At 42.2% G+C, this 25,108-nt stretch overlaps 1 protein-coding gene across 2 annotated transcripts in view; it reads left to right on the forward strand.

The window, feature by feature from the left end:
• MEGF11 (multiple EGF like domains 11) overlaps nucleotides 1-25,108 on the forward strand; it is a 498,439-nt gene that overhangs the window by 429,945 nt on the left and 43,386 nt on the right. For both annotated transcript variants that reach the window (XM_026709368.2, XM_087941849.1), the window contains exons 15-16: nucleotides 11,418-11,564; nucleotides 17,992-18,126. In XM_026709368.2, coding sequence (XP_026565153.2) covers nucleotides 11,418-11,564; nucleotides 17,992-18,126 — 282 coding nt within the window. The remainder of the gene's footprint in view (nucleotides 1-11,417; nucleotides 11,565-17,991; nucleotides 18,127-25,108) is intronic.

The raw sequence follows: 25,108 nt of genomic DNA on the forward strand, positions 1-25,108 counted from the left end.
TGAAAGATATCTCCATGCATCAACAGAAATATTTGCTGATGAGTCCCAGGCAGGCATATCTAAGATGGCTGGTTTCGTTGCAGGTGGTCACTTAGGCCAGTGCAGAGCCTTTATTGCTGCATCAGATGATAACTTCACTTTCAGAACTGATTAGATGCAGAGCCATTAATGTTCTGTGCAACAATAGAATGCTGATTGGGGGAATTGACTGTGCAATATGGGGTAGACCAGTGTTTCTCAATCTTCGCAACTTTGAGATGTGTGGACTTCAACTCCCAGAATTCCCCAGCCAGTTTCCCTTCCTCCCTTCCTTCCTTCCTTCCTACCACCCTTCTTCTCTCCCACCCTTCCTTCTTCCCTTCCTCCCTCTTTCTTTTTTCCACCCTTCTTCCCTCTCACCCTTCCTCTCTTTCTTTTTTCTTCCCTCCCACCCTCTCCTCCTTCCTTCCTTCCTTCCTCGTATCCTCCTAGGCAATATTTATATATATATATATATATATATATATATATATATATATATATATATTCTGAGTTCGTTTATTTTGGTTGGAAGTCTCATTCATCATCTTCAGGCTTTCATGTCTTCAGGCTTTGCTTGGCTCTGTGCTTCTCAGAGTGCTTCACTCAGAGTGCTTCACTCTGAGAAGCACAGAGCCGAAGACACAAGCCTGAAGATGATGAATGAGACTTCATCAAACGTTGCCTAGATACTGCCAATCTTATGTGGGAGAAAACCCGAATAACCAAAGATCCATATATGTATGTATGTTTCTTAAGTTATATATGTAGTATAAATATATAATATATATTTCTTAAATATACATATACATACATATATATATATACAGATATACATATACATACACACACACGCACGCACGCACACACACATCCTATGAATCAGATGCAGTCAAATGAAGCTTTTAACTCACTAAATCTCAACAAGGGCATCAGGTATTTGAAAAACTTCTAAAAAGGGCCATTTAAGATATTTGTAGCATCTCTGCGCTTCTGAATATCAACACAGTTAAAAGGTGTGATTTCGCTCTTGTCTGTTTAGGTGCAATTAAGGACTTCCTGCCATCATTTCTTTCTCTCTCGCTGTTTGCATTAGAACAATATCCTCATTAGGAATCATTTTGTCTTTATTTAGTCCTGAGAAGATTGTGCTCATTAGTCTTCTTCAGGAGGTGACTTTTGTGTTGGGAAGAAGAGAATGCATTTGAAAGCATTCTCTCTTTTTGAAAAAGAAAGAAAGAAAGAGAAAGAAAGGATCACTGTCACTTTCTTCAAAGCTAACATAAGGAATAATGTTCCATAATTGTCTCCGTGTATAAATAACCTCTCTCACAATAAAAGAATTCTCCTCCAAATATTGCTGTTAAAACTGGGGAGGAAACATGACAGCCATTCTTTTAAACTCTGTTTGGGCTTAATTGCAGAAGCCGGCTCTCCTGTCTTGAAGATGATGGGGGATAATCCATCACAGGATTAAACAACTCAAAGACACAAACAGTTTGTGGGCAGGTTAATGCAATTACTTCCAGCAACTTTCCATCTGTAGGAGAGGAGCAAGCTGAGCTGGGGGTGAAGTTAAGTGAGTTATCAGCTTAGCATTGTTATGTGCCACAAATGGTCCAAGTCTTGCCCCTCTTAATAACAGAAAACAGATAATCAGAGTTGGAAAGGACCTTGTGGGTCATCTAGTCCAACCTCGCACCCGAGCAGGAGACTCTACGTAATTTCTGACAAATGGTCAGTCTCCTCTTGAAAGTCTCCAGGAGTGAAGTTCCCACATTTTCCAAGGACAACTTCTGTTCCATTGGTTGATGGTTCACACTGTGAGAAAATTTCTCCTTATTTCCAGGTTGAGTCTCTCTTTGTTCAGTTTTCATCCATTCTTCCTTTGGTCTTTGGGTACGTTGGAAAATAGCTTGACCCACTCCTCCTCTCTGTGGCAGCCCCTCAAATATTGGAAGACGGCTATCCTGTCTCCCCTGGTCCTTCTCTTCACTAGACTAGCCATGCCCAGTTCCTGCAGCCATTCTTCATATATTTTAGCCTCCAATCCCCTAATCATCCTGGTTGCTCTTCTCTGCATTCTTTCTAGAGTCTCAACCTCTTTTTTATAGTATCAAAATCAAGTATCAATACCACTATATACTGCCTTACAGTATTACTGCCTATACTGTGAGACCGCACCTGGAATACTATTTGTCCATAATGGTATATGGCCTCCTGCTTGAGCAGAGGGTTGGACTAGAAGACCTCTAAGGTCCCTTGCAAATCTGTTATTCTCTATTCTGTGAGAACAAGCGATCAGCTACATTCAAAGAGAGCCATCAACCTCCCCCAGTCACTTTCGTTTCAGATTGGCCTCTTTTATCAGGCCTCCTGTAGTTGTCCTATAATCTCTGCCACCTTTTGACTACATATTTATGCCCTAATGGAAGGCTCTGAGTCTATAAATGTAATGTCAACAGTAACAGAGATAGATTTAGGAGATTACCTGCCCTTGCCATGTCTTTAAGATCTCACTTGAGCTGGGATAAATACTAGACCAACAGTTGTCTTAGTGGGAGTTAAGTGAGCTGCTTGGTTGGCTGTAGAGAGCAGTGGCTCAGTGGCTGAGATGCTGAGCTTGTCGATAAGAAAGGTTGGTGGTTCAGCGGTTCGAATCCCTAGCGCCGCATAATGGAATGAGCTCCCGTGACTTGTCCCAAGTTCTGCCCAACCTAGCAGTTTCGAAAGCATGTAAAAAAATGCAAGTAGAAAAATAGGGACCACTTTGGTGGGAAGGTAACTGTGTTTTCATCATGCAGGCCACATGATCACAGAGATGACTTCAGACACCGCTGGCTCTTCAGCTTTGAAACGGAGATGAGCACCGGCCCCTAGAGCTGGAAACGAAGGAAGGAAGGAAGGAGAGGAAGGGAGGGGAGGAGGGAGGGAAACTGGCTGGAGAATTCTGGGAGTTGAAGTCCACAAGTCTTCAAGTTGCCAAGTTTGGGGATCCCTGGGCTAGGCATATCTAATTCACTTAACCCTTTATTGATCACTATATGTTCTTGATCCCAATGCAACATGTATCTGGAAAATAAACAATAACAGGAAGGTATAAGAATTGCTAGCTGCAATAATGTGTGCTTCTAGTTGCACACATCTGGAAGTTGCCAAAGTTGGCACAATCTTTGACGGTCCTTCTTGTTTTTGGGTTCAAGGACTAAAATCAAATTGGAGGATTGCCAACTTCTGGGCAGGTGGCTCATGAATGGCATTCTGCCAAGTGGTGCTGCAGTCAATGAAAAGATCCAAAAATGTATGTGGAAAAGGATGCACTATTTGAAAAGCTCAAAAGTGAAGAGTATGTCAGGAAAATCAAAAAATTGATGCATCCAAACATGAGCAATATTGGATTAGAATTTACTGTACAGAACTGCAATTGCCATATTGATTCACTTGTCTTCCTAAATAGATTGTTTCTAGAATTCACAGGAAATGTTTAGACCAAATTCCTTTCGAAATGGTTGGGAATTCATCTTACTCATTAAAACCAATTAATTGTCTCAAACGTTACATCTTGTGAGGAACTTTAGCAAGGAAGAGCTTTTAACAATAGCAGTTCTAAAATACAACATTAAAAGGAAATAATAGTGTTGCATTACAGTAACATTTCAAGCAGCTTTGACTGTTGGCTGGACAAATGCAGGTTGCTTTTTTGCAGTTGTAGAAGACCTAAAATGATCAAAAAGGAAGAATAACGCTTGAAAAAAATTGCTAGATTTTAATTCTAAGTATGGAACAGGTGCCAAGTCTGTTTGAAACCGGGTTTTTTTAAATTTCTTTGTCCTGATAGCATTTTTTTTCTTTCTCAGCCTTGTTGTAGGCAGAGTTAATCTAATGTGGAAATTTAAGATGAATTTACTTTCTTTCAAACCAAATAATTCTAAAAAAGGAACTAGGGACAGATATTCCTCCGCCGGTCCTTATGTGACTCTGTGCAGTCATTAAAACAACACTGGGGTACTTTTTATGCCACTTAAACCCATTTGCATTCAAACTTTCATTTCCTTCATAGTGATTCAGACAAGGTTCCAAATCGTTGACTGTACAGGGAGTGAATTGTATTTGTAAATAGGAAGATGAGAATTAATTCAGAATCTCGTTCTGTTTCATTAAACCATGTATTGGATGGCAAGGTCCCTTTTATATAATTTTTTATTATTTATTTTGAATTGGGGGAGGGAGGAAATCATCAATTATTTATTGATTTTTTCCAAAGGCCACCTTGTGATTCAGGCCAAATTTCCAAGCACAAACTTCCTTGTACAGTATATAATTTTCCTATCTCTTAATAGAATAATCATATTTTAAATTGTATGCTACACAACTCTCTGTGCCTTCTGAGCATTAATAAAATCATAAACAACTCAATAAAATAATCAATATGAGTCAGATGCCAAGCACTTGAATTTTGATCACATGACCATGGGGGATACTGCAGCGGTCGTAAGTATGAAAAATGGTCATAAGTGTCTTTTTTCAGTGCCGTTGTAACTTTCAAAATGGTCACTCGGTGAAGTGTTGTAAGTCGAGGACTACCTGTCAAAGCCCTTCATGACATAGAGTTATCTGAGGGCCCATCTATTTCAAATTGGCCACTAAAATGGAGCAGACTTCTCTATGATGGTGTTGGTCATGTGACTTCTCTATTGTGGTCCCTGATGTCTGGAACACAGGTAGTCCTCGACTTATGACCACAATGGAGCCCAAAATTTCTGTGGCTAAATGAGACATTTGTTAAGGGAGTTTTGTCCCATTTTATGACCTTTCTGGCCACTATTGTTAAGTGAATCACTGCAGCTGTTTCAGTTAGTAACACGGTTGTTAAGTGAGTATGGCTTCTCCATTGACTTTGCTTGTCAGAAGGTCATAAAAGGAAATCACATGACCTTGGGACACTGTGACCGCCAGGTTAGTTACCCAGGGGTGGGATTCAAATTTCTTAACAACCGGTTCTGTGGGTGTGCCCGAATTTGTGGGTGTGGCTTGGTGGTCATGTGACCAGGTGGGCATGGCTTGTATGTAAATATTGTAAATATTTATGTAAATATTGAATTTTTTTATTTAAAGAAAGAGCAACTTTTACCCCAAATGAGGCATAGCAGGCAGGCAGACTGAGTTGCTTGCAGAATCACAGAGTCATTCGCAGATCTATCTTTCTGCAATCTGCTGCCTGAGTCTGCACTGAAAAATAGAAGCTTCGGTCCTAAGGAAGGTTCAACTGTGCTCTCAGGCCATGGGTGCGATGTGCCCGTTCTCCGAACTGTGCAGAATCGTAACAACCGGTTCTATAGAACTGGTCCAAACCGGTAGAATCCCACCCCTGTTAGTACTCCATCCCTCTCACTACTTTTTATGAGGTCAACTCGTAAAATATTTCTCTGGTCTTTTTAGAGTTGCCAACAGAAAGGGAGGGGAGAGCAGTAAGCAGCTTAGAAATCAAAGGTGCATTCCATAAATGTTTTCAAAGATCTTTTTTTATTATTATCTTTTCCAGTATCTTCCCGGGTATTGATGTTAGGCTGATTGGTCAATAGTTTCCTGGGTCTGTTTTTTTTTTCCTTTTTTGAAGATGGGAACCCCAGCGGCTCTTTTCCAGTCCTCTGGTAGTTTCCCCGGTGCTCCAGGATTTTTGAAAGATATGGTGCAGTGGTTCTGAGATGACCTCTGCCAGCTCCTTTAAAACTCTGGGATGTAATCCATCAGGCTCCAGTGATTTGCTTTCATCAAGATCAGACAGGTGTTCTCTTACTTTTTTTTGGCTTATTTTAACTTTTATTTCTGGTCTGTCTTTTACAGTTATGTTTTTGGTGGGTTGAGCTATCGTTTCTTTTTGCGTGAAGACCGATGCAAAGAATGAGTTAAGCAGTTCTGCTTTCTCTCTGTTGCCTGTTACTTCCTTGCCATCTTCTCTCTTTAGTGGACCGATTGTTTCCTTGATTTTTTTTCTTTTTATTTATATGTTGGAAGAAACTTTTTTTTTATTATCTTTGACTTTTGTTGCAAGTCTTTGTTCGTTCTGAGCCTTTGCTATCCTGACTTCGTCTTTGCGGATTCTGGCTGTCTGCTGATATTCTGCCTTAGTTGTATGTCCTTCTTTCCATTTTTGTACTTGTCCTTTTTTTCTTTCAATTTGCCAGAGAGATCTTTGTGCCGCCATGCTGGTTTCTTCTTCGATTTCTTGTTTGGGAGCTTTTTTGTTTGTTTGTTTGTTTCCTCTGTTTGGGAGCTTTAGTTTTTGTTTTTTTAAATCAGTACAAATAAATAAATAAGCATTTTCTCACCAGGATCACTGCTGAAGCTGCACTAGCCAGAATTCTCCCTTCTCCCTTTCTCTGCCTCATCTCACGCTGGGTAGGCTGGCATTGTTCTCCGTGGAAACCCCCTGTGTTTTAAGTCATGTAATCAAAGGGTTTTCTTGATAAGCCTCCACCCACAAATAATTGCTTTTCAGCCTATGGTGAATTTGCAGAGATCCTCCGAGAACATTTCCATTCCTAAGTGGATGATAAAAAGGGCAGAGGACTTTATTTAAATGTCACTAATTGAATAAAAAGCAGCTGATAGGGCATCTGTGTAGATTTGAGTGGCATTAGAAAATGCCAAATTGTAGCCCTTTGCAACCTGAATTTGCATGTTTGCAGAATATCTTTCTATCTGTCTGTCTATCATTTATCTGTCTATCTATTTCTGAACATAGAGACTGTATTTTCTTGAGGAGGGGTGAATTTCCTGTTAAGTAAAGTGTTTAATAGGTCTGATGTAATTATCTAAGGAAATTTATTTAGCTGTTTGTAAGTTGCCCACCCATAAGGAGGTCTCGGAGTACCATTGTAAAATAAATTAAAAATCAAAGAATTAACATCATGGAAAATGGTAGGAGAGATTGCTAAAATTTCAGCAGTGAAATTGGACTTGTGAATTGAATGGAATGGAATGGAATGGAATGGAATGGAATAGAATAGAATAGAATAGAATAGAATAGAATAGAATAGAATAGAATAGAATAGAATAGAATAGAATAGAATAGAATAGAATAGAATAGAATAGAATAGAATAGAATTCTTTATTGGCCAAGTGTGATTGGACACACAAGAAATTTTGCCTTTGGTGCATAAGCTCTCAGTGTACATAAAGAAAAAAATAAAATACATTCCTCAAGAATCATAAGATACAACACTTAGTGATAGTCATAGGTTACTAATAAGCAATCAAGCCATACTAGGAAATAAATAAAACAATATAAATTGTAAAGATACAAGCAACATGGTTATAGTCATAAGTGGGAAGAGATAGGTAATAGGAAGGATGAGAAGAATAGCAATACAGTCTTACTAAATATTTTGACAGTGTTGAGGGAATTATTTGTTTAGCAGAGTGATGGCGTTTGGGAAAAAACTGTCCTTGTGTCTAGTTGTTCTGGTGTGCAGTGCTCTATATAGCGTCGTTTTGAGGGAAGGAGTTGAAACAGTTTATCTCCAGGATGTGAGGGGTCTGTAGATATTTTCACAGCCCTCTTTTGGACTCAGTGCAGTATCCAGATCCTCCGTGGAAGGCAGGTTGGTAGCAATTGTAAAATTGGTCAATAAAACAAGCTATGGTAAGCTTGGCAAGAAATATCATACCGTTTGTAAATTCAGCCAGTAGCTCTAGCTTATGGTTTAGTGCATGGGCACCCACAAGGCCTCTGTGTGTGTGTGTGTACATGTGTACGTGTGTGTGTATGTGTGTACGTGTGTGTGTATGCCATGTCATGCATATCACGATGTCATTGGAGTAGTGTTGTGAATTCAAAATGGCTCGTCCAGTGATTTGTATGCTTGTAAATCCAGGTTCTACACCTTTAATATTCGTGACGAAACTGAAAGCTTCCTCCCAACCAATGTTGAAAGGCAATATATTTTCTGTAGGAAAAATGCTATCAGCATTCCACATTCAAGGTGCCACAACCAAGATCCTCCATATGTTTGAAGGAACGTAGGGATGTTTCAAGTGAAATACGGAGGGTTTCGGTGGTGTAGAGATGCACCAGTGGAGGAGTATCAATAAAGGAGAATATTTGTAGCTTGTCGTGATCTGGGCCATCCTTGGTTCTTCTCTCCGTTCGCTTGTATTGTATACCCAAACTAGATGGTGAAAAATCTGTAAGAAAATAACCAAACTTAGTATAGAGTATCACAGGCAGTGATTACGTGAGAAGTTCCCATTGTTTATCAGTTGTCACTATTTACAGAATAGCAAAGTTGGAAAGTTCAGAGATGCAGTGGCTCAGGGGCTAAGACGCTGAGCTTGTCGATCAGAAAGGTTGGCAGTTCAGTGGTTCGAATCCCTAGTGCCGCGTAACGGAGTGAGCTCCTGTTACTCGTCCCAGCTTCTGCCAACCTAGCAGTTTGAAAGCGTGTAAACAATGCAAGTAGACAAATAGGGACCCCTTTGCTGGGAAGGTAACAGTGCTCCGTGCACCTTCGGCATTTAGTCATGCCGGCCACATGACCACGGAGATGTCTTCGGACAGTGCTGGCTCTTCGGCTTTGTGACGGAGATGAGCACCCCACCGCCCTAGAGCTGGAAACAACTAGTATGTATGTGCGAGGAGAACCTTTACCTTACCTTTAAAGTTGGAAAGGACCTTGGAGGTCTTTTAGTCTAACCCCCTGTTCAAATGGGAGACCCTATATCATTTCTAAGGTCCCCACAATTTGTTGACTTTGGCTTGTTTTTCTTTATTTCGCAATGAAGATTCGCAGAGCGCAACGGACATATTTTAAGAAGGCAGATTCTGCTTATGTCCTTCCAGTCTGGAAGAGAGGAAGCAGAAGAACAGGAGAAAAAAAAAAAAGATTGGAAAGGAACCGAGTCAACTCAGCCGCTGTTCTTTAAGTCAGAGATTTGGGTCGTGATCAGCTTATCCCAAAACAAGCCAGGGAGATAAACAGTGAAGTTGAGGGCAGGCAAAATATGTGCACTCGTGTTCAGAAGAGGTTATGTGGAATGACTGTAAGGAGGGCTAAGATGAACTTCAAGCTCACTGGAGCTTAGAATTTACCACAGCACAAAAAAAACTTGAATGAGCTGCGAAATAAGGGAAAAGGCTGAGACTCCTGCGACCTTATCGAAAGCTCCTGAGATCAAAGTCAAATACCAATAAAGGAGAATATTGCAGGCTTTGAAGTATGGTGCTCTTTCAGCTTGTTTGGTTTCTGGTAGATGTTTCAGTACCCAACCTGGTAACTTCATTCGTACTAGAAGGGAGTGTGCAAACCTTCTAACGCTGATGATGTTGCCTAGACGGGTAATGAAACATCCACAAGGAAACAGCCAACTACTAAGAAGCATCAAGGACCTCTCAGATCCAGGTCATCCAACTTCCGGTAAAAGGACTTGGCCGTCATATTTGGCCTTCAGAGCTTTGCAACCTTGAGTATCTGGGAACGGCTGAATGAGATGAAGGTTACAAAGAGGTTGGTAGATCCCTAACACATGTGGTGAGATATTAAAAAAACAAAAACCTATAAATATATAATTGCATCTTTAACCATAATGGACAAGCAACCTTACTGCTAATCGAAGTTAAATTTGGATGGAAAATTCAGGACATGATCAAGCGGAACTGTGACATTTGTAGAAAAAAACAGGTGGTGGGTGGGATTAAATCTCAGGTGAGACCTATCCAGATCTGAAACTGTCGATCTAATAATGTAGTAGAGACCGAGTTTCTCCCACCTCGGTTCCCTCTTGTAGAATTCAACCAGTGAAGTTTCAGGAGCATCTGCAGGCTGAAGGAGGAAATTGCATCACACACACAGCATGACCTCACCATGGAATGACTGAATAACGCAATGTGGGTCATGTACAGGTTGACATTGTCGTAGCCCCGCAAGGATATTAGGTTCCCTGGGAGTTTGAAATACAAAATGGCTTCTCTTGTTTTCTTACCCAAAATAATTAACCTCGAGTAAATATTGATTTTTCTTCTCTCTTCTTGTCCACCCATTGATCATGATATCATGGTGTAGACCTGCTATCCTTCAGGGGTATTGGCATTGTCAAAGCCTTGAAGATGGTAGCTATGGACATATTATTTAAACCTCTCTCTTTTTCACATGTGTTGTGTATGTGATACCCAGAAAAGCCCGGGGGGATCAATTGTGCAGCCAGAAACTTTAATAGGTGTGGTCTTCAATTTCCAGAATTCCCCAGCCAACATGATGGGATGGACCACAGTGAGGAGGTGGATTCCCAGATGGGTGTATTACAGAAGAGTAAGAGGCAACTTTACCCAGATATGTGCGAGAGAAAGTGGGTGAAGACAGGCCCACCCTAATAGTTCTCAGAGTATATGGTAGATGCAGAGAGTAGAGTGCTTTAGTCTGGCAAAACCAAGAACGACACATGGTGAAACTTCCAAGCCAAGTTCTTTATTGTCCCACATCTATAGACAGAATCTTGCCAGACTAAAGACTCTATGATCCACATCTATCATACACTCTGAGTACTAATAGGGAGGGGCTGTCTTCACCCTCTTTCTCTCATACATGGTATCCTGGACTGAGTTGCCTCTTACGCCTGTGTAATGTGCCTCCTTCCCATCTGGGGATTCACCTCTTCACTACATTCCATCACTTCAACTCCCAGAATTCCCCAGCAAGCATCTTTGAACATAGAAGAACAGAGTTGGAGAGGGCCGTGAAGGTATTTCTAGCCCCACCTGCTCCTTAATACTATTTCAGACAGATGGTTGTCCAATCTCTTCTTCAAGGCCTCCCAGTGGAGCATCCATAACTTCTGAAGACAAGCTGTTCCACTAATTAATTGTTCCCTCTGTTAGGAAATATCTCCTTTGTTCTAGATTGCTTCTCTCCTTGCTTAGTTTCCATTTGATGCTTCTCGACCTGCCTTCAGGTGCTTTGGAGAATAGCTTGACCACCCGCCATCTTTGTGGCAACCCCCCAAATATCTGTGGACTTCAACTCCCAGAATTCCTCAGTCAGCATTCTAGCAGGGGAATTCTGGGAGTTTAAGGCCATGCATCCTTAAGGAATACTGAGGAATACTGCAGTAAACATCAACAATAACCAAAAACAAAAGGCCGATAGCTTATTTCTTTAAAAATCAAAAACAAAGGAAGGCTAAAGATTAAGGAAGAGACTAACTTCGCATCAGATCCCCAAATGAACTTGCTTGGCTTTTCCGTCAAACCCAACAGACTTTGTGGGACACGTCCTATATGCTGAAGACACAGCTCTCTGCATCTGAAACCCAAGAGTGCCCCAAGGGGAGTGCAAACCTCCTTTCCACCAACAAGTGACTCCTCCTTTCTGCACAACTCATCCACATCTTTGCTTTCCCCCCAGGCATCCATTGCGACAGTGTGTGCTCGCCTGGCCGTTGGGGCCCCAACTGTTCCATTGCCTGCAACTGTGAAAATGGAGGTTCCTGTTCTCCAGAAGACGGAATCTGTGAGTGCGCCCCAGGCTACCGAGGGCCCATGTGCCAGAGAAGTAAGAACCTCGTGCTTTGCCTTATAAATCCCATGTGGCAGTTCCTCTTTTTGATCCAGGTTGCTATTCCTGAATCCCTCCCGAACTTACTGACAGATTGAATTTTTGCATGTGACGGTAGCAGTGGTGGGATTCAAAATTTTGTACTACCGGTTCTGTGGGTGTGGCTTGGTGGGCGTGGCTTGGTATAAAATCTGCATTCCTACTCCACTCCAGGGGAAGGTTTCTGCAAAATCCCATTCCCTCCCCACCCCACTAATCTGCTTTCCAGCTCCATTCTCCTGTGCAGGGCAACCAAAGAAGACCCAGTTGATCAGCTGGGACTTGGGAGGCAGTGAATAGATAGGGTTGGAGGGGCCAGTCAGAGGTTGGATTGGCCGGTTCTCCAAACGACTTGTAATTTCCACTACCAGTTCTCCAGAACTGGTCAGAATCTGCTGAATACCACCTCTGGATGGTAGGAAAAGGACAGTTCATAAGTGGATAGTAAGCATATCAGCAGTTTTTATTGTAATTTAATTTACAGCCAGTGTGTAAGATAGGGTCCAAAACCCCGTGAGTGTTAATTGTGACCATCGTCGCTGGTATCTTCACTGTTTTGGCCATTTAGACATCTCTACTAGCAGAGATATCCAAATTCAGCATCTTTAAGACTTGTGGATTTTAACTCCTATGTGGAATTCCCCTCCTATGACCCATGGTGGTACAGCGGTTAGAGTGCAGTACTGCAGGCTACTTCTGCTGACTGCCATCTGCTTGCAATTTGGCAGTTCAAATCCCACCAGGCTCCAGGTTGACTTGGCTTTCCATCCTTCCGAAGTCAGTAAAATGAGGACCCAACCGTTGTTGGGTTTTTTTCCTGCCTTCTGGTGCTTTAGAGAATAAGGATCATCATCATGAATGGTCATGTCACTTTTTGTTCAGTGCGTTGCAACTTTGAATGGTCACTAAATGAACTGTTGAAAGCCAAGGAGTATCTGTACTACTGTACTAATACCACTACAAGTAATAACAACAACAAAAATAACGGATAGTGATATCAACTAATGGGGGTTGATACTACTAACCATTTTGGAGAACCTCGCTGTAGGCCTAAAACTGGTTGATCCCCTGTTAAATTACCCTTCCCTTCTGCAATTCTTTAGTTCGATTCTCATCAGCTCAAGGTTGCCTCAGCCTTCCATCTTTCCAAGGTCGGCAAAATGAGGACCCAGATTGTTGGGGGAAAGAGGCTGACTCGGTAAACCGCTTAGAGAGGGCTGTAAAGCACTGTGAAGGGTGTATACGTCTAAGTGCTATTGCCCTTTTCTCTCTTTTCCTTCCTTCCTTCCTTCCTTCCTTCCTTCCTTCCTTCCTTCCTTCCTTCCTTCCTTCCTTCCTGGTGTGCAATGGTTAGAATGCAGTATTGCAGGCTTCTCTGCCCACAGTCTAGAGTTTAATCCTGATCAACTCAAGGTTGACTCAGCCTTCCATCCTTCTTAGGTCAGTAATAAAATGAGGATAAATAAAAAGTGGGATATAAGTCGAAGAGCTATTCTATTCTATTCCATTCCATTCTATACTATACTAGGTTGACTCAGCCTTCCGTCCTTCTGAGGTCAGTAAAATGAGGACCCAGATTGTTGGGGGCAACAGGCTGACTCTGTAAACCACTTAAGAGTGGACTGTAAAGCACTGTGAAGCGGTATATAAATCTAAATACTAGTGCTATTTTATTCTATTCCTATGTTGGTGCATTAGTTAAAATGCAGTATTGCAGGCTAACTCTGCCAACTGCCAGCAGTTCAATCCTGACCAGCTCAAGGCTGACTCAGCCTTCCATCCTTCCGAGGTGGGTAAAATGAGGACCCAGATTGTTGGGGGTAAAAGGCTGACTCTGTAAACTGCTTAGAGAGGGCTGTAAAACATTGCGAAGCGGTATATAAGTCTAAGTGCTATTCCTATTGCTATTTCTCGTCCTTATTTGTTGCCCAAGACAGCCCCGGAAGGGAAAGGAAGAGTGGGGGGTGACCCACATGCCCAGAACCCCAAAGCAAAACCAGTTAACCCACAGGGTCTTTGAAATGGTCCTAAGCTGAGGACTAGCTATCCTCGACCTTAATGTCTCATCTTCTGATATTTATACGGTAAGCTGCTTCAGCGTCTGCAGAAATGGAGTAGCATGTAAGTTGTAAAGGAGGAGAGAAAAAATAATAATTGGCTTAATCGCTATTTCCTCACCAGTCCCCTTCTGCAGGCGGACACCTGCAAAAAGAACCTTCTAATCCTTATGAATAATTTGATAAAAGACCCTCCCCTACATGTGGAAATCGCCCAAAGTGGCTGGGAGACCTACTCGGAGTTTAATCATCGTGTCCCAGAGGTCTCTTTCCCACGCCAGGATCTTCATCGTTACAAATAACTCTAGTTGTGGAGCTGCTCTTGCCACGAGGCAGCTGTTCTCCCTTCCAAAATAATTGGCTGCTGTTCTTTTTCCGTTTAAAACTGCTACTGCCTTGACCTCGGGGGGCCCCCCAGCTCCCTTAATGACCTCGCAGGGCTTCCATGGCAGCTCCTCGGCTTCCTGCGGCTGGCAGGGTTTCTGGGATGCTGCAACAAGACCAAGCCAGAAAGGATCAGGGACGTTGGGCGGGGGGAGCCTTTTTTGCCACAGTGAAGTCCCCAGGGTTTCGCACGGAGCTCCAGGAACTCAGAGAGAAAGTAGAGCTTAATTTGACCAGGCAATGGGGTTCCAATTTAAAGATGACTTCTCTTCTCTTTTCTGTACTCTATTCTGTTCTGCTGTACTCTCGACTTGTTCTGTTCTCTTCTATTTTGTCTATTCCATTCCATTCTATTGTATTATGTTTTCTATTCTATTCTATTCTTATTTCTGATCCTATTCTATTTTTATTTCTGATTCTATTCTATTCCATTCTTTTTCTGGTTCTATTCTATTTTTATTTTTATTTATTCTATTCTGTTCTATTCTACTCTTATTTCTGATTCTATTCTGTTCTACTCTTATTTCTGATTCTGTTCTTTTCTATTTTTATTTTTGATTCTGTACTATTCTATTCTATTCTAATCCATCTTGTCAATTAAGGTGGCACTACAGGTAGTCCCTTAGACCTATATACCACTTTACAGTGTTTTACGGCCCTCTCTAAGAGGTTGACAGAGTCAGCCCGTTGCCCCCAACAATCTGGCTCCTCATTTGACCCACCTTGGAAGGGTGGAAGGCTGAGTCAACCTTGAGTTGATCAGAATTAAACTCTAGACTGTGGGCAGAGTAAGCCTGAGATACTGCATTCTAACCATTGCACACCATGAAGGAAGGAAGGAAAGGAAGGAAGGAAGGAAGGAAGGAAGGAAGGAAGGAAGGAAGGGGAAGGGGAAGGGGAAGGGGAAGGGAAGGAAGGAAGGAAGGAAGGAAGGAAGGAAGGAAGGAAGGAAGGAAGGAAGGAGGGAGAAAGGGAAGAGCAATAGCACTTAGACTTATTAGTCCCTTAGACCTATATCCTGCTTTACAGTGCTTTTACAGCCCTCTCTAAGCAGTTTGCAGAGTCAGCCTATTATCCCCCAACAATCTGGGTCCTCATTTTACCCACCTGGGAAGGACAAAAGGCTGAGTCAATCTTGAGCCTGGTGAGATTTGGACTGCCAAATTGCAGGCAGTCAGCAGTCAGCAGACAGATGTAGCCTGCAGTACTGCACTCTAACCAATGTGCCATTGCAGCTCTTAAGTTATGCTGGTAAGTTCCTTTTGTGTCAAGTAGTCCTGTCTTTCAGGCCTTTACTCCACACCACACTGTCCTCACCCGCAGACAGCATTGGGCCTCTCAAGCTCTCTCCAGGCTGGGTTTATCACGACTTACTGCAGCCAGATGAACATGACCGGTTGGGCATTGCTGGATGGGTGTAGTCAAGTTGACAGAGGATTAAGTGCAGTCAGCTTGGGACAGCTGGGCGGGTGTGACCAGGTGGACACAACACATGGGTATGGATGGGGGAGCAGAGAGGGGGCATGGCTAGGAGGATGCAGAACCAGTTGCCATGGGCAACTGGGTGTGGAGCCAACAGGAGTCGTCCCATTGCCCTCTAGGCTTCTCCAAGCTTATCTAAGACTCCAACCTCTTCAGAGGTGGACTGCTGCCGGTTCGCACTGGTTTGGGTGAACCGGTAGTTAAGATTCTGCGCAGTCCGGTGAACCAGCAATCCCATCACTGGCTGGCCCCTCCCCCACTCATTTTTCAGCCATTTTTGGGCCGTTTTCAAAAATGGCTTGAAAACAGCAGGTTGGTCATGTGACTCGGTGGGTGATGTCACTTGTCACCCAGCCCTGCCTCCCAGCTACTCGCCTCAAAGGCACCTGCCCATTTTTTTGGCCTGTTTTGGGGCCATTTTTCAGGCTGTTTTCAGGTCAGTTTTGATCCCATTTTTCTGCCGTTTGGGGGCCATTTTGGGGATAAAAATGGCCTGGAAATGGTCTGGAAAATGGCTCCCAAATGATCTGAAAACGTCCCAAAACCGCCTCAAAAAACAGGCTGAAAAATGGGTAGGGGGAAACACCCAGTGGTGGGATTAGCCCCAACCAGCTGAATTTTACCTGTGCCTTTGAGGCGAGTGGCTGGGAGGTGGGACTGGGTGATGAGTGACATCCCCCACCGAGTCACATGACCAACCAGCCACGTCTACCCAGCCAGAGAACCAGTTGTTCAAAAAATTTGCAGCCTACCGTTGCACCTCTTCCCATTTAACTACCCGCGTGGTCCTGAAGTCCACAATGGCAACCGAAAGCTGCCCGGATTGTTTTGACCAAGCGCTGCAATCATGTAACTTTGAGTTTTAGCACCACATTGCTTAGCGACAGCAGTTGCCATTTTAACCCGAGGAGTGTCTCTGCGGCTTAAAACATCACAACCAGAAGTATGTGCTGAAGTACCGCTAAAAATATAACGGGGCTAATAAATCAGACACGAATATTATACAGAATCGTGATGAAACAAGTGACATTTGAAGAGGCCGTAATTAATGTATAGGGTGTTAAAATAGAACTGGCTCAATCCTTTTTATATAACGTTATTTCAGTGCAATGATATTTGTAAGGTATTGCTAAGGTTCATAATGTTGTGTTATTTAGGTGCCATACAGTATTGAATCAGAGAAAGAAAGAAAAAAACCCAGTATTCTATCAATGTTAAATACAATTTTGGATATTCCTATTATCAGCATTAGGATTATTTCACTTTTTCTTCTCCATTTCCTGGTCTATCTTGTATTCAAGAGCATCCCCAAGAGAGTTCAGGATTGTGATTGCCAACATGCAATTGAAACTCTGCCTGATTTGTCCATCAATGTCACACACATGTGCAAACGACGGGGGCATAGTTATGACCCCCTTCTTGGTTTTTACTTCAGTTCCTACGATTAATCAACCTCCCAAAGTAGCTCTAAGAACAAACATTTCTGAATTTTTTTTAATATACATCCTCATTTAGAGGCCACAATTGGAACAGGCAACTTAATTGTTCAGGGAAGCGGTTGCTTAAACGAAACTGGGACTGTATTTCTGATGTGATTTCAGCTTCCCAAACCTGAAAAAGTTGTCAGTGCAAGGATTGCTCATAAAGTCACTTTTCATCCCCGTTATTCTGACCAAGGTTTCCTGAGACCATAATTAAGCACACGCTTAGTCCAAATAACTCTTGTTTTATTTCAATGCTGGGAATTATCTGCATTCCCAGCCTGTAATGAGTCTCAAACAGTCCCTCGAGATAAGCACCCACCTTTCTTTCCTTTGAGTTGCTACCAACAACTAAAGTGCCAAATTAACTGGAAAAAAAAAACAAAGTACAAAGTCCACACAGAGCTTCAAGGTTTAATCTGAACAGAGCGAATGACTTTGCTTCCTGCAAAGGTTTCTCTACCTTTGCCTGTCCTTTATACCTTATGGGAGGGGCAATCACCTCCCTGCCTTACTCCCGAGTTGCCCCTTTTGTCTCAGCTGCTCTCGCCTTCTGGCAGCTCTGCACATGCACACTGGGAACAGGCTCCCCTTGTTCCTCTGCCTCGCTGCTGCCAGACTCTGGAGGTTCTGGAGTCAGGACCCCACTCCCAGATGGTCCTGGTCCCACCTCTGCATCGGACGCAGGACCCTCGTCCGAGTCCTCTCCAGACTCCCTGACCGGTCCCTGTTCTTCCCCACTGTCCGATTCCGCTGCCATCTGCACAGGCTGCCGGCGAACCACAACACTTGTTATAACTGAGCAGTCACTAAATGAGCCCCTCTCTAAGTAAGGACTTCCTATATGGCCTTTCTTCTATCCTATGAAATTGTAAAAAGTCCTCCGAAGTGATGGATGGAGATTAATAGCTTGTATTTTTAAGTTTCCTCCACGGTTTTGTTTATTCCTTTTTTCTGCTTTCTGTGCTTTTCCTCTCTTAGTTTGCCCGCCTGGGTTCTACGGGCTTCAGTGCAACCAGATTTGTCCAGAATGTCTTCACAGCGCGCTTCCCTGCCATCATGTCACAGGCCAGTGTGATTGCCTCCCAGGGTTTTTCGGGCCCCTCTGCAACCAAGGTAAGGTGGCTATGAGTTCGATCCTGAGTAGAGGCAGATATTTATATCTCTGGGCACAATGAGAATACATCTGCTATGAACTGATGACAGGAAAGGCATCCGGCCAGTAAACACCCAGCTCCATTCAGTTGCTCTGACTCCACCCCCGGTGCAAAGGATGACGAGGTCATTCAAAGACAAAAAATAAATAAATTATAGGCTCACCTGCTTGATCAGGGGGTTGGAGTAGAAAACCTCCAAGGTTCCTTCCAATCTGATTATTCTATGTTCAGTGCTCTAAAGAATGTAGATTGCTTGAGTTGTTAGGCAGAAGTGGCTTCTCCCTACACAGGCAACAGGCATAAATAAAAAGGTTCTTGGATGTAGATATTCAAGAGCAAATGGAATGTGCTAATAAATTAAATTCACCAGACTACTGACATGGCAGTCAAAGCACATCTGAAAAGCAGCACACTTCTAAGTTGTGTTGTTAATAGAGGAAATAGAGTAACTCTGAGTTCCTTGAGGCCAATTGCTTCACCGAAATCTTTTTTAAAAACCATCTGAAATGGACTTTATTAGAGTCTATCAATAAAAGAGTGTCTGATTTGTGCTACAAGCCACAAGAAAGAACCCTACAGCTGCACGCAGGAAGTTTTCAGCAGCATCACCCGCAGAATCTAATAAGCCAAACTTCACTGTAGGGGTGAGAAAATCAGGAATGGCCCCCGTGGAAGATTCCATACGTTCTTGGACTAATGTGGATAGTTGTAGGGCACAATTCATGACATTTTTTGTGATATGCAATCTCACAAACGGAGAGAGCCAGTTTGGTGTAATGATGAAGGCAATTGGAAAGAAATTGGGAGACTTATGAGTTCTAGACAGAATACAGAATAATAGAGTTGAAAGGGACCTTGGAGGTCGTCTAGTCCAACCCCCTGATCAAGCAGGAGACCCTATACTATTCTAGACAAGTGGCTGTCCAGTCTCGTCTTAAAAGCCTCCGGTGATGGGGCACCCACAACTACTGAAGGCAAATGGTTCCATTAATTAATTGTTCTTACTATTAGGAAATTTCTCCTTAGTTCTAGACTGTTCCTGTCCTTGATTAGTTTCCATCCATTGCTTCTTTTCCTGCCTTCAGATGCTTTGGAGCATAGGGTGACTCCCTCTCTTCTTTGTGGCAGCCCCTCAAATGCTGGAAGACTGCTATCATGTCCCCTCTAGTCCTTCTTCTCACTAGACCAGACAAACACAATTTCTGCAACTGTTCTTCATGTGTTTTAGCCCTCAAGCCCTTTAATCATCCTTGTTGCTCTTCTCTGCACTCTTTCCAGAGTATCTACATCTTTTTTATATTCTGGTGACCCAGCCTAGGTACAAAGCTAGTTGGGTAACCATGGACCTGTCAGCCCTAGGAAGCAGGCAATGGCAAACCGCTCCTGAAAAACCTTGCCAAGAAAACTGCAGGGACTTTTTTAGGGCGTCAACAGTGACTTAAATGGTGTTCTGACCCAAACCCTTGTCCAATAAAACAAACATGAACCAAAGGGAACAGAAACCTTTTAATAATTCTTATGAATCCTCAGTCAAAAGGCTGCTGCAAACTAATTAACTTTGATAAGCACGAGCCTCGCCAAAACTGTGCGAGGCTGCCCAAAATAACAGATAAGGTTACCTAGAAATATTTTACAACACAAGAGTCTTCAAATACCAACTAAGATACTGCAATGTCCACGAGGCTGGGTTTCAAAACGTCTTTGCTCCCTGCAAAGAACGTCCTATTCACAGCTGGCTTTTATCTTCTTGAGGGAGGGGCCATTAACTTACAGCCTTACTCCCGAGTCACCTGTGCTGCTGCAGCTGCTCTTGCCTGTGAGCAATCCTGCGTGCACACGCACTTGACACAGGCTCCTCAGGAACCTCCTCATCACTGCCGCCAGCCCCCACAATCTCGGAAGGCAGCAGTCCACTCCCTAATAGTCCTGGCCTCTCATCTGAGTCCTTGCTCTCCTCAGCCGTCCGCACCTGCTGCCGGCTAACTGCAACAAAGGGATGCCCATACACACATCCCACAAATGCCACCACTTCTATGAGCCAGACACTGATGGCATCACTGTGATTTGTTGCTGTAAGAAACAGGTCAATGAAGACTCAATCATCCAGGCCAAACTGTCCCAAAGGTGCTTTCTTCAAGAGGCAACTGGACTTTCTGGTTTTTTCTTTGAAGATGCTTCGCTTCTCATCCAAGAAGCTTCTTCAGTTCTGACTGGATGGTGGGGAAGGGAAGGACTGATACTCCTTGCAGGCAGCAGGTCATTTGCATCCTATTAGAGAATCGTTGAGGCCACTTGGAGGTTTGTCTGTGTCCTCAGGGTCACCTGAGTGATGCTCCTGGTTCCTGTAGTCTGCAATTTTTTTCCTCTGGAAATCCATTTCTATTCCCATACCATTCCAAGGGTGTTTATCCCAAATTGTATAGCTAAAAGTCTGTAAAGATTCTCAATCATCCAGGTCATGGTTGTCCCAAAGGTGCTTTTTCAAGAGGCAGCTGGACTTCCTCTCTTCTTCTTTCGAAGACGTTTTGCTTCTCATCCAAGAAGCTTCTTCAACCAGAAAGTTCAGTTTCCTCTTGAAAAAGCACCTTTGGGACAAACCATGACCTGGATGGCTAAGAATCTCCATAGACATAGATTCGTCAAAGGTATCTGAAGGTTGAATCACGGCAACCAAGACCAAACTTCATTAATCTGAGATGTTTCGTTGCTCATCCAAGCAACTTCGTCAATCAGAGCAAAAATAATTAGACAGACAGTCCAGAGAGCCAAGATCCAATTTTAGACGCCTTTGACCTGGATGATTGAAACTTGATTGACACATTGCGAGCCATTGTGGGGAGAAATCCTTGCAGTTAGTGTGGCAAGAATCGGTAAATTCCAACCATTTTCTGACTCTCTGCCTAACTAATTTCGCTCTGACTATGAATTTGCATGGATGTGCAATGAAACGTCTCAGATGAAGAAAATTTGGTCCAGTTGCCATGATTCAGCCTTTAGACATGCTGTAAAGAATGTGCCCAGAAATAACCATTATTTAATCAAAATCAGTACCTTATTTATATATTACAGTTATTACCAGTCAACAACTCTAAACTTCTTATAAGCAACCCAGCTCTTTTCATATCAGACTATGCCAAGATTCTTTGACGTTGTTTATTTGGTTAATGAAAAATTTTAATCTTTAAAAAAAAAAAATTAATCTTGCCTGAAGACAAAATGAAAAAAAAATATGAATTAGACTGTTCCATTGATCAAAGAATAGATCATACTTCCAGTTTTCAGATGTCACTATTTCAAATGTCACCATTAACAGCACATTAGAGTTTATTTTATTACTAGCTTCAGTGAATATTCTTCAAAATGCTCATTGGGCATCTATTTTTTTAAAAAAAAATCATTTATAATTTTACTGTATAAATACTCGCCTCAGTAATTTCCAAGGTTTGGACAAATTCACCATAGCTGAAGGTGTGTATTTTTCTCTGTAGTTATTCCAAAACAGCATAGATATACTTTTAATTAAGATATCCCAATTCCCCTGAGTCAAATACCAACTCCATTCAGCAGAAGATCTATCCATATCTGTATATATTTGTTTTTGTTGTTTTAAATGCTTTTTGTATTGTTTTAATTGTTTTTATAGATTTAGTAACTGTAAGCCATCCAGTATCTCTTGATTGAGATCGCTGGCTATCAAAAATGATTGATTGAATCAATCAATCAATCATAGCTAAGAATTAATCCCAGGTTAATGGTAGATAGTCAGATCAAACCATAATAAAGTTATTGCCCTAGAAGATGAAAGAAATACTGTTTTGGAAGGCAAGGATTTATCATTTATCATGTATCTCCCTCAGGTCCATGTCATTAAAACTTTCGAGACATGGATCCTCATCCAATTTCTGTATCTGATTTTATACACACTGATTATGTCACTTCCGCCTCCATTTTTCCAAGGTAAAGAAAGACTCAAACATCATGGTAGTCAGAGTAGAGCTGGAAGGGACCTTGGAGGTCTTCTAGTCCAGCCCCCTGCTCAAGATGGAGACCCTATACCATTTCACACAAGTGGCTGTTTGTCTCTTCTTTAAAAACCTCCAGTGTTGGTGTACCCACAACTTCAGAAGGCAAGTTGTTCCACTGGTTAATTGTTCTAAATTGTCAGGAAATTTCTCCTTAATTCCAGGTTGCTTCACTCCTTGATCAGATTCCATCCATTGTTTCTTGTTCTGCCTTTTTATCCAATCTTTTGATTTGCCACATTGAGTGAAGAGGAATTGTCTTCATTCGATAAGTCACTCAAGAAAGAGTGCAGAGAAGAGCAATAAAGATGACAAGGGATTTAGAGACTAAAGCATACGACGAACAGTGGCAGGAACTGGATATGTCTACTCTAACAAAGGGAAGGACTAGGGGTGACATGATAGCAGTTTTCCTACGTTTGAGGGTCTGTCACAAAGAAGAGAGGGTCAACCTATTCTCCAAAGCACCTGAACGCAGAACAAGAAGTAATGAATAGAAACTTATCAAAGACAGATCCAATCTAGAATTAAGGAGAAATTTCTTGTCGATGAGAACAACTAATTAATCATGGAACAACTTGTCTCCAGAAGTTGTGGGTGCGCCACCACGGCAGGTTTTTAAGAAGAGGCTGGACAACTATTTGTCCAGATTAGTATACAATTTCCTGCTTGAGCTGGAGGGGAAGCTGTCCAAGGTCCTTTCCAGAACTATTATTCTATGTTCTATGTCTTGGCCCCATATAAGCCTATAATACAGTTAATGTATATTTTCTTATATTCATTATCTTCTGGGGCCACATTACTTTCTGTCCAGGGCTGCATGCAATCTGTGGGCCATCAGTTGGACATATATATAAAAATACAGAAAAATTAGATAGATAGATAGATAGATAGATAGATAGATAGATAGATAGATAGATAGATGGATGGATGGATGGATGGATAGATATAGATATAGATATAGATGATATAGATATAGATATAGATATAGATATAGATATAGATGTTCTACAGCTCTTTTCATAATAGCACGGCAGGGTGTTCCAGTATTCTGAATGTTGTTTGTGTGTTTTATTAAAGAAACGAATAAAAATATCACATCATAATCTTACAAAACCCCAAACAAAACCCAATACCAAACTCATCTTTTGTTATTATATAAATATTGACAGACCATATTGTCTAAACTAGCAATTAACACTGTAAACAATCTGCGCAGGACATGATGAAATTATAAAACGGGAGAAAAAGGAAGAAAAAACAGGCGGGGAATGTACCCTATATCATAAACTTAAAGACTTCCAGGAAATACAACCAGATCACTTTGGTGCCCTCTATTTTGCCCTTCTGTAGAAAGAAGACTAATTAAAATGTTGACAAACAATAGTCCACGGCTATAAATCAGGGGTGGATTTATATAATAATTCTTTGGTTGCCAGCATTCCAGCATATGAAAAAAGCATCATTCTCCAGGTTTCAGGACTTGTGGCCGTGATTTATGGCTTGTTGTCCTCGAGCATTTTCTGTGCCAGGTTCATCAGAGAGCATAGCCGCGTTCGGACATAAAGCTCAGCCTTGATTTAGCACTGTGAGAATAAGTCCGGAGATTAGGTTTCCGTTGCTCCTGTTCGCTGGCCTTCTGCAGGGACACTGGGTGAATACTAATGGTCCTCTCAAGTTATCTACAGCTTATTTGGGTGGAATGGCCTTGCGCTTTGGCTTTGCAACTGTGACTTGAAGTTGGCTTGTTGACAGCAAGTTTAGTTCAGTTTAAGCATCCTTTCAAAAACAGAGCCAGACTTAGTCAAATGCATAGAAAAACACCAACAGTGTTTTTGTGGTTGGGCCAGAGAAGGGATAAGAATATGCAAAGAAAGACAATGTCAACTTTGGAAACCTTATTCCATGCTGCCACACAGTTTGTGAAAGTGGAAGTGGGGTGATTTTAATTGAGTAGCTCTGAGGAGACACAGTAGAATTCTTTTGTTAGTTCAAGGTCATGGAGTGTGGCGCAGGAACAAAAAGGAACATAATTTGGGATTGGTTCACTTGATGTGATGATGAAGGAAAAGGGGATGGTTTGTAGTTTGGGACATTGTGGGGAGTCTGGGAAACTTTTAGTTTCGAGATTCCACAGATGTGCCAGGTGCTGTTCTAATAAAGGTCCTTTTGAGATGACGCCTGTCTCGGAGTTACCGATTGGAATGGGGGTTTGCTGGAATGCTGACAGGTGGTTTGTATTCAAACTATGGCCAGTTTGGTCTAATGGTTAAAGATATCGGGCCACGAACCAGGAGTCTGTGAATTCTAGTACTACCATGAAGGAGGCTGAGTGATTTTGAGCCTATCACCAGGAGATTGTGAGTCTAGCCTCACCTTAGGCATGAAAGCCAGCTGGGTGACTTTGGGCCAATCACCAGGTTGCTTCTCTCCTTGATTAATTTCCATCCATTGCTTTTTGTCCTGCCCTGAGGTGCTGTGGAGAATAAGTTGATCCCCTCTTCTTCAGGGCAGTGGCAGCCCTTCAAGTATTGAAACCCTGCTATCAATCATGTCCTCAATACAGATCACACTTAGAAAATCAAATAAAGATGGTCAGACCAAATGCAGGCGTCCATTTTCTTTCCTCCTTACAACTGGTATCACCACGATGTGGAACATTTAGTAGGAGACCAAACACTTAATTTTCTCTTTTCAGGAAATGAGGTCTGATTTCTTAGAAGAATCCAGCTTATTTTTCAAAGTGTGGAGCGTGGCTGATTATCTCATAAAGTCAAATTTTCTTTTCTTGATTTCAATCTGTTGAGCGTCCCTGCTTTCTCTTTGAAATGTTGATCCAGCCAGCAGGATTTCCATCAAATATTCATGTTCTAATTAAAGACAATTGGTGTTGCAATTTATCATAATGGGCAAGCATAC

This window comes from Pseudonaja textilis, chromosome 13 (assembly GCF_049901715.1).
Source record: "Pseudonaja textilis isolate UNSWEBS1 chromosome 13, rPseTex1.2, whole genome shotgun sequence".
Lineage (NCBI taxonomy): Eukaryota > Metazoa > Chordata > Lepidosauria > Squamata > Elapidae > Pseudonaja > Pseudonaja textilis.